The 10,189-nt window shown below is 46.3% G+C and overlaps 1 protein-coding gene across 5 annotated transcripts in view; it reads right to left on the bottom strand.

The window, feature by feature from the left end:
• Window positions 1-2,270: 2,270 nt before the first annotated feature.
• The window catches only part of LOC138296130 (PHD finger protein 7-like), a 1,092,052-nt gene continuing 1,084,133 nt past the window's right edge, over window positions 2,271-10,189 (bottom strand). For all 5 annotated transcript variants that reach the window (XM_069234996.1, XM_069234998.1, XM_069235000.1 and 2 more), the window contains one exon: window positions 2,271-2,814. In XM_069234996.1, the coding sequence (XP_069091097.1) occupies window positions 2,513-2,814 (302 nt within the window). In that variant the 3' untranslated portion in view covers window positions 2,271-2,512. The remainder of the gene's footprint in view (window positions 2,815-10,189) is intronic.

Below are 10,189 nucleotides of genomic sequence, written 5' to 3'. Positions count from 1 at the left end.
GCAGGTCGATCTTCCTTCCTCTTGCAGCAGGACAGTCCTTCCAGCAGCAGGGCAGTCCTTCCAGCAGCAGGGCAGTCCTTCTTCTCTGTCTGCCACAGGCCCAGAAGTGAACACAAGATTTGGTCTGAGGGTCCAATATTTATATCTGATGCCACCTTTGAAGTGGGAGTAACTTCTAGACTTCCACATCTGATTCTGGAATTTCCTTCCTTCCCCTGCCCTGGCTAAGGTGAATCTGGGCTGACAGACTAGTGTGAAGTCCTTTCTGAGTGTGCTGAGGCTGCCCCTCTGACGTGCAAGTGTGGTTGGTGACATTTTTGCCCCTCTGCTTACGTCAGGATGGCCAATCCTGCCAACACTCAATTTGCTTTTGAGATGCTGTCTGGTAAGAATAAACAAAGGCCAACTGCCAGCTACATCTAGTCATGTGACCCAGGATGCAGACTGTTTGTTTGAATTACACCTTTCATGAATGAAATGGTTAGTAATTTCATGGTCATTTACAACAATTACCACCTGGGGCCATATTGCACAAAGTGCCCCAGGGGAGGGTGTGAGGTAGCGGGGGGGGGGGTTCTATGGGCATTTATGTCTGCTTTGTGCGCCCCCAGGGCATTTTGGTATTACAGAAGGGGCCAAAGACGCTTGTGGGGCCCCTTCTGTAATACAGATAGCGCTGGTGCACATTGAGGGCCAGCGCTATCATCAGAGGGCGTTCCCTTATTTGCATGGGAGTGTAGCCCCATGCAAATGAGGGATTTTTGTATGCCTCTGCACCCGTGCCTTATTAGAGACATGGGCGCAAAGGCAGAGAAGCTCTCAGTAGGCACACTGACAGTGGGTCACAAAAAGGTGGGGCCCGTTCAATGGGCTCCTGATGGCAGCCCTCTGGGGGCATCAGAGGGATCCTGTGGACTCCCCATACATCTGCTTACAGGCGGGTGCAGTCACTCACTGCACATGTCTGCAAGAGGATCTTTCACCCTCTTAAAAGTGCCAGCAGGTTGCCGCTAGCACAGAGAACCACAGAGTGACTGCTTCGAAGCCGTTCGGTATTTCACTTGAATGTGCTGCCCCCAGGGCAGCACGATGTTGTGGCTGCCCTGGGGACAGAGCATTCATTCTTATAGGGCACACTCTTCTTGTTTGCGCAGGGAGCACCTTTTAAAAGGCGAGCCCGGTGCAACCAAGGAAAATGCGCCGTATTTGTAATACAGACCCTGGTCTGAGGCGAGTGAGACATCTGACAGTAATTCTCCATGTACTACTATGCAGAATCACTTCTCACCATACCGATCTGTATTTCTGCATATTAACAGGCTGTAATACAATTCTGCACAATGTAAAAGGAGGTCCCTACAGTACTGCTTTCAAAGATTTAAATTAATGATCATCTAACAGCAAGGAACGTATTTATCCGTACACAGAACTCTACAGAAGATGCAATGCTGGGAAACGCAGTAGATGGCCATGCTGTGGAATCTTTACAAACCTGCTAACTTTTCAAGTACACATTCACACTTAACACGCTTTTTCTACCATGCGTTATGCAAACGTACTAATTATTAACAAATTCCTTTCAGAGGATGAACGGCAGCGCTGCAACACAAAGGAGTGTGGAGGAAACGACGAGCTGTCGGTACTAAATAAAGAAGACAGGTACGCGATATACCCAGGAGAACCTGTAAAGCAAGCGGTGTTATCGAACGGACAACAACACTTGGCTTGTGAATTCATTTTGACGTGAATATTTTTGCAAAGTTGTTTCTTAAAATCGTTTTTTAAACTACTATAACAACCTTAGCTTATCGTACCTCAGAGGCACCCTCATGTTATGACTTAGGTACATTTCCTTGCAGCTGTAGTGGCAAGTCTTGCTCAGAATACACATTGCTAGACATTAGAACTGAAGACTTGCGGCTTACAGAAGCACACGTTTATGACAAAACTTGAGACTCTAATCATGTGCAAATTAACAGCAAAAAAATTGTTCTACTACAGTGTAGATTGCATTTTCTGTCACGTTCAGAGAACATTTATTTTTATGAAACTGTTTTATGTAAACAAAACAACAGTGTAACAAACCCTGGAATAGATTTTGCCAAGCCAGAGTGATTGTAAGGTGGCTGAATCATGCTGCTGGTAGGTCATAAGTAGTCTTGGCTTGTTTTCAAATACATCTTTAACTTCGTCACATACACGTAATGCAGTCAGACTTCGAATAATTTCACACAAACGTTGGGGAAAAAAAAACGATAACAACAACAATAGAAACCGTGACTTGGTTTACAACAACAAGCACCAAGGGTTTATTTACCTTTCTTAGGTTTTCTTAAGTACTAAACACACACAACTTTCTTTAACGGAATTCTTGTACAGGCTAATGAATCCTGCAAAGTTCAACAGTCGACTGATGTTCTCAAATAGATGGGGTGTAATTGTGGTACCCTGATAGTGGGTACTTGCTTATTGAGCCTTTTCCACCTGCCTACCCCTTTCTTCCCCTCCTCTCTTAACACAGATGCTTCCCCTTTGCTGAAGTCAGTTGCTCTCGTCTTGTTCTTCTTGTCTGGACTTGATGGCAGCCTCTTAACCTCTGCAGACTGGTTACGTCCTCTGTGTTGCGTGCAACACTGCTGTTCCTACTGAAAATTCGCATTTGGCTGCTGTTCATCGATACTACTGGTCTGAAACTGCTTCCCGATTGATTAGTGTTGCTGCTGGGGTTGTTGCTGCTCCTTAAAATCCTCTGAAAGGTTCTCCGAATGTTTGGGTTCATAGTTGCCCTAAATGACGCTTTTCGGCCTGAAGTACCTACAAAGAAAGTAATAGCTCATTACCAACTGCATTCACAATAGAAGCTAGTGCAAGGCCCACTTGCACATAAGTGACAGACTATTTTAATGATTTTGTCATTTGACGTAATCTTTCACAGGTTGTTTGTATTAGATGCATACAGGGAAAGTACTTCGTAAACATGGTGGATAGAATTTAGATGGATGCATTAAGTTCACTATAGTACGTTACCCATTAAACTATACAAACTTGCGGTGTTGAGGGCATCCACAAAGAGGGGATGGTGTGAATAGAGTGACATAACTTTTCTTAGTCAAATGAGGATTGCAGATGACCAAGGCCCTCGTTTTAGGTCCTGCAATGCAGCTGAAAAAAGCTCTACTGGCCTCAAGCATATTTTTTACGTCTCAAAAGTATATTTTTCAGTGGTAAAACACATGCACAGATGATACTCTGCAGTACTTTTTCCAGCCCTGTCCTCTGTCCTCTGCTATGGTGTCAACGCAGATCTCTGGGGACTGTGCAGCTCATTCTCAGTTAGGCAATCCTTGAAACAAGATTTTCCTTTATTAGAGGAAATACACCCAATACTACCCTGAGTTGAGTGAAATGGCAATTACCCCATTTTGCAATTCATAAAATAAAGAAACCTCATCCACCATAGGAGGTTGATGTTTATTCAGATATCGGTAGGTGGATATTATTCACCATGTCGTGATTCATTGCTTTGAACTACTCTTTTTTGCATATACACAAGCCACAAAATGTTACACATCAGCCACACAGAATAATAAATAAACTAATGAACCATTCTATTGTCATCTGAAACCTTTCTCATGACCACTTTCTAATGAAAATACAAAATGTAAGAAAATACATATTAACAAGCCACGTTAAACATCACAACATATATTACAACCTGATCAACAAATGCTTACACTTATGGCGCCATGTGCTTTCTCATGCACTGCCAGTATGTGGATCAATGTATTCAATGCTTCTCTCTGCAATAAGGGGTTGATTTATGAGCCCTTAGCGCCTCCTAGTGCCACATTAGCGTAATTTTTTGTTATGCTGTGGCCTAACGAAGACAAAATTGCAGCGCCAAATTTACAAAGTGGCGCAGTGCATGCATTGCGCCACTTTGTAACCCTTTACCCTACATCATGCCTGCGTAAGGCATAATGTATGCACAAAGGAGCGTTCCCCCCCTATTAGGGGGGGGGGGGGGCGACTAAATGGCACAAAGAAATCTAAGAGATTTCTTTGCGTCATTTATTTCGGCACTTTTAACGCCTGCTCAAAGCAGGCATTAAAAGGTGGCACACCATTGTTTACAATGGGCCTCAATGGGTTTGGCAGGATTAGCATCAACATTTTTTACGCTAATCCTGCAAACCTGCGAACTAGTGTCAAATATGATGATGCTAGTTCCCTAACTACCAACATGGTGCGCCGTATCTTAGATACGGCGCACACATGGTGGCATTGGGGGTGTGGTAAGGGGCGCAAGAAAAGTGGTGCTGCACTGGGTTCCGCGCCATTTTTCTTAAATCTGGCCCTAAATGTCTTGATCCCGCCTTGTAGACTATACATCCCCAAAACAGCGTCCCTTCATGTGTCCATAAAATGCTGTCTATATCCCTATTGTTTGTGTGGCACTAGCGCTTTCCTATATTATGTCAAAGCGTTTAGATGGCAGAAAGGGCTCTAGAGCCAACCAGATGCATAATAGCTGTGTAAGATTTACATGATGAAGCTGTTTCACTTGAGCCCAGAGACTTCTGATTTACACATCGGCTGATCTCCTACTTGGGGTTATGCCATTATGACTATATTTAGGTCTGGCAGGGGCAAAGAAATTGCTATGGCAGGCATGTTCCAACCGGCGTAAGGTACCAATTGGATGCATGATGGCAAGAGCCTAAGGGGGCACGAAAGCCTTGAGAGCTACCATGCTCAGAATGTCCCCAGTAAAGGGAATCCTCTGCACAGCGCTGATGTGCGAATTGTGCTTGTTGATGGAGAACCCTTTAGTGGACAGTAATGACATTGTTTCCTGTAGGCAGTCTGAGGCTAAACGATACAAGCTTTCCTTCAGCACCTTGTTGTTGAGTTATGGAAGTAAATACCTGTATTCCTGATCTGCGAAGAAGTGCACATCATCTGACACGACCTTCGAAAACACCAAGTGACAAGTTAAGGCTGAATGGCAGGATGGTGTATTGGAAGTGGTCCAAACCCCCTACAAAATAGAGGTGCTTTCTGTGGGACTGCAGGATTGATATATCAGAGTATGCACCCTGCAGACCGAGGGACAGCATCCAGTTCCCAGGGATTTAAGCAGGTGTCTTTATTTTGAACTACTGCTTTTTTAGGAAATAATTCAGAGAGTGGGTTCAGCCCACCATCCTTTTTGGGTATCAGTAGCAGTAGTAACCCATTCTTCTCTCTGCCTCAGTAAGGGTTTGATCACTCCTTTGGTGAGCCACATCAGCACTTATCTGGACAGAATACTGGTGTGATCCACTATTGTCTGAGTGTATACTGGAGGAATGTGTGGTAGAATATCCCAAAAGATAAGGCCGCTTTCAAACTGACCACTTAGAGGAATCAAGGGCCCAATGTGATGGAGCGTCAGTCAGGGCCCCCAAAAGAACTTTAAAAAAAAAAAAATATATTTACCTGTACTTACCTGGGATGGGGTCCCCCATCCTCCGCTGTCCCTCCGGTGTGGGTGGGGGTGTCCCCGGGGCCTGGGGAGGGCACCTGTGGGCTTATTCCATGGTGTTCCACAATAGAAATAGCCCCACAGGTCCCCTGACCCAGGCGTTAAAAAATGGGGCAAAGCAAGCTTTGCCCCATTTTTTGACCCCTCCTCCCTCCTATGCACCATTTGTGCATGGGAGTATAAATATGACATTAAGGCCATAGAGTCATTTTTTGCACGGGAACGCCAACCTTGCATCTCATTAAGGCAAGGTAGGTTTCCACATCCCAAAAATGACTTTAATTCCCTAAATTTGGCGCTAGATGGGTCTAGCGCCAAAGTATAAATATGGAGTTAGTTTTGCACGAAATTAGAGTTTTAAAAAAACAATTACGCTAATTTGGTGCAAACAGGGTATAAATATGCCCCTAAATCCATCAAAGAGGCCTAGGTGTTCCCCAGAGTAGCCTGTGGAGTGCATCTAGGCATTTACTGGCGTGTGGATCCTTGTTTGGTGCTGTACTTTCACTTTCTTGAGGATTGGTGGGTAAGGGCTTCAGCGAGCACTTTCGTGTTTCGAGTGACCTGATAGACTTGGCCTTCCCATTTACAATCCGCTGAGTGCTGACATCAGCATAAGCGAAGCAGAAAGGCACATTGCTAATGGGCCGACTGGCCAAACTGTCAATGGGCAGAGGCCAGAAATGCTGCATATTTCACCATCTCTTGTACTTTCAAAGAAGACTGCAAATAAAGTTGTATAAAGTTCAGTCATTAGATCTCTGTGTTCTAGAAAACACCTGCAAGTCATTAGATCTTAATGTTCTAGAAAACACATGCAATCTCCGATTTATGTTCTGCTTGATTTTCTCCAGTCGCCCAACCCAATACTTCAGGATCACAAAAGCGTTTTTTGACAAATATTTTGTATTGGCCGGACCAACTCAAAAAGGAAAATGAATTATTTTTCCAGGGAGTTTGGTGCTGAGCTGGCGAACATGTTATTGTCTTCATCTTCTTCTCAAAGAGGTCCAAGACTTTCTTCATCTCTGCTTATTCCATAAATGTTTCAGCACAAAGGATTCCAAGTTAAAGGGAAACCTAACTGGGACTGGCTTAGCTTTCTGGGACAGTTTTTTGTCTCAGAGCAGGGATTCCAATGTATCAACATGTTAATTTTCAGGAGTTCCATCCTCCTCAGCATCGTTGTTGGATGTATTAATCATGCAAAAGACCAAACCTATAGTCCGTAGTAGAAGTGCTCGTGTCAGTAAAGAGTAAGCAAGCACTTTAGGCTCTAACTCTGAAGGGTATTAAATCAGATTTGAATTTAATATGTAAAACAAATTCTTCTCAGGTATTAGAGCCCAGTTCCAACGTGCTAGCTCAGGTTAAAACGGCTGGTGTCTCCGCTGCTCCTATTGGTATTCAGGCTTTGTGTGGGGGACCTGGGTACAGGTCTAACTTTCAAATAGACCAATGTTAGTGGTGAGGCGGGGGTATCCTTATAAGAAGAAACTTGAGGACAGAGTTACCAAGACTGTGACTCAGGTTTGTATTACTTTTTTAACATAGACCCGATGCAAAGGCTACTGCTGGGATTAACTACTTAATGCAAATCATGATTAACGTTGAATTGTAACCAAAAGTAACACAGCGCAATGAGCTGCTCTGCATTACTTTGCATCAAGGGAGCAATCCATTGGTGGTGCATGGGTGACCCCATGCAATCAATCATGGGGTTTGAAGCAAATCCCATCTACAAAGAATCGGAGACAGTGATTTGCACCAAAATCTTGTACCTCCTGAGGGAGGTGTACCAATAAGAAATGTTTTCATTTCTCCTCATTTGTTCCACTTTACATATGTGCTGCATCCTACAGCACACATACAAAGAGGAGAATGCCTTCAAGCATAATTTTTGTACAGGAACGGACACCTTCCTGCACAAAAACTACGCTGACCACAACCGAAACACAGCTGAACGGAGGAGCAACGATGCCTGCCTTGCCGCATGGCTGCCAAAAGTGTGCCATCACAAGGCGAGAGAATTGCACCTCTTCTTAGTAGATATGGAACCGTTTTGCTCTATCCCTTTCACGTAGCACAGCACAGCAACTTTACTTGCTGCATTGCGTTGTGTTAACGTTTTGTAAATATGTCCCGTGCTTTTTATTCCTCTCAATATTGGCACTCAGTATCCCAGAGATTAAAGAGGAATGTTTTCGGCAAACCTAAAAAGGACCTAAAGAGGTCTTCCAATTTATTAATGGGCACAAAACCACAGGGGTTGTTAGTTCTAAGGCCACAAAACATTTACTTCAAAGTCTCTGAAAAGAGTCAGCTGTCTCTGGTGATGGATGAACAGTGCAATCTTCAGGGTTTTAACTCGCAGTCTAGAGACCCCGTTCTTTCCTGTAAAAGCTCTATATGCCTCAAATAGGTGGTTTGGTCAAGTAATAGTGGTCTTAAGTCTGCTAGGTAGGGAGGGGCAGTCATGGCTCGCTTCGCTCAAAAGGAGCGGGCGGGTATGGCACGCTAGGAGGGGGTACGACCTAAAATGTAATAAAATAAAATAAAAAAAAAACACTTACCTTTTCGGCGCTGTCCTGCGTCGTGCTCCCCTTCCCTGCTGACTGCATGCAGGCACAGGCTCTCAGCCTGCCCTACAGCCACTCCTGACGCTGCTCAGAGCAGCGTCAGGATTGGCTGGAAGTGCCCTGCCTGGGTGCTCCCAGGCAGACTGGGAGCCTGTGCGGGCTCTCTCTGGAGAGAGCCTACTGCTCATGTGCGTTTGGCCGGCCCGACTCGGCCGGCCAAACATACATGCACAGTGAGGGCAAGTGTTGAGCATTCCCCCTCACAGCGCCTCACCCCCAGATGCCCCGCCCCTTTCACAACGAGGGGATAATAAACATAGTTTATTATCCCCTCCTTGTGAACGTTTTGCAGCTTCTGCTGCTGGCGTGGGGGCGACGCTCCCCCGCCCTAACCGAGGAGCCAACCCTGGTGGGGCGTCTACTTCCTGCTCTCAATTAGTGAACCAGGGTTTTTCTAGCTCTCACATGGCACCTGGGTATGACCAAGATGACTTAAACTCTGTTTTAGGGGATTAACCTGACAGGGAAAAAGAAAAGGAACATAAGATCCCTTAATATAAACAAGATTTAACTGGTTTTTAACCCCTCTGGTGCCTGGGACGAGCTGGTCTCGTCCTCGCACACGGTTCCTGTGTACCAGGGGCGAGACCAGGTCGTCCTGCACCCGGCCCACCCCACCCCATCTGGGATGTAAGGGGAATCGCTTCATCTTCCACCCGATCCCCTGCGGCAATCTGATGACATCAGCGCGCTCATAGAGCACCAACGTCATCAAATGCTGCTGCGAACGCGCTGGAAGCAATTTGCTTCCAGCACGTTAGGAGAGAGGATGTCCAACAGGTAAGTCCTTCTCCTGGGGGGGAGGGGGATTGTTTGAGGGTGGAAAACAGACACTGGGGAAAGGAAAGAGTTTTTCCTTTCCCCTTGTGCCTGTTTTGAGTGGATTCCTGCTCCACTATCGCGGGCTAGGCTGGCAATCATGGAGCGGGAATCTACCCACTAGACACCAGAAATTGTTTTAGGCTTATTCTGGGGAGCGACCCCTTGGGCAAGGGCCGCTCTCCTGGGGGCATAAGCATATCCGTGTTTGGGCCCCCCCTGGGTTCAGATCGGCCTTTTTTCCAGCCGATCTGCCCAGAGGGGGTGGGGGTGGGGGGTGGGGGAGGGACCCACTAGACACCAGGGATTATGGCCCTCATTACAACATTGGCGGTAAATACCGCTTACCGCCATGCAGAAGACCAACACACCGCCGCGGCATTCCGCTACAGCTATTACGACCCACAGCTCGGAATCTGCCAAAATCCAGACACCTACACAAGTCCACCACACCAAAGGTCAGTGATAAACTGGCGATAACAAAACCTCCACTGTCCACGCTAACAGGAATACGCCCACACTATCACGACCCACGAATCCACGTGGCGGTCTTTCAACCGCGGTAAACCATTGGCGGTACACACCGCCGCGCTCAAAATACACACACATTTACAAAACACAACCACATTGGACAATTCGAAATACACACACCTGATACCCATACACACACCACTCCCACACACCCAATATAATATAAAACACACACCCACATCACCCACAATCCCTTACGACCAGAATTGCGACAGAAGGCCAGAGAGAGACACCACCATCAACAAACTAGCATCCACAGGCACTCAACACCATCACCCACACAACATCCACGCACCTCACACAACACACACAAACACATCCCCGCACACATCACAACACACACCACCCACACCACCCCGTGGCACGGCAAAGACACCCCAGGGTTTCTGAGGAGGAGCTAAGGGTCATTGTGGAGGAAATCATCCGGGTAGAGCCACAGCTATTCGGATCACAGGTGCAGCACACCTCCATAGCTAGGAAGATGGAGTTATGGCGCAGAATCATGGACAGGGTCAACGCAGCGGGACAGCATCCAAGAACACAGGATGACATCAGGAAGAGGTGGAACGACCTACGGGGGAAGTTGCGTTCCGTGGTCTCAAGACACCACATTGCAGTTCAGAGGACTGGCGACAGACCCCCCACCTCCTCCCCCACAACTAACAACATGGGA

The sequence above is a fragment of the Pleurodeles waltl genome, chromosome 5 (genome assembly GCF_031143425.1).
Source record: "Pleurodeles waltl isolate 20211129_DDA chromosome 5, aPleWal1.hap1.20221129, whole genome shotgun sequence".
NCBI lineage: Eukaryota > Metazoa > Chordata > Amphibia > Caudata > Salamandridae > Pleurodeles > Pleurodeles waltl.
This window is presented reverse-complemented; position numbering and strand designations above follow the sequence as displayed.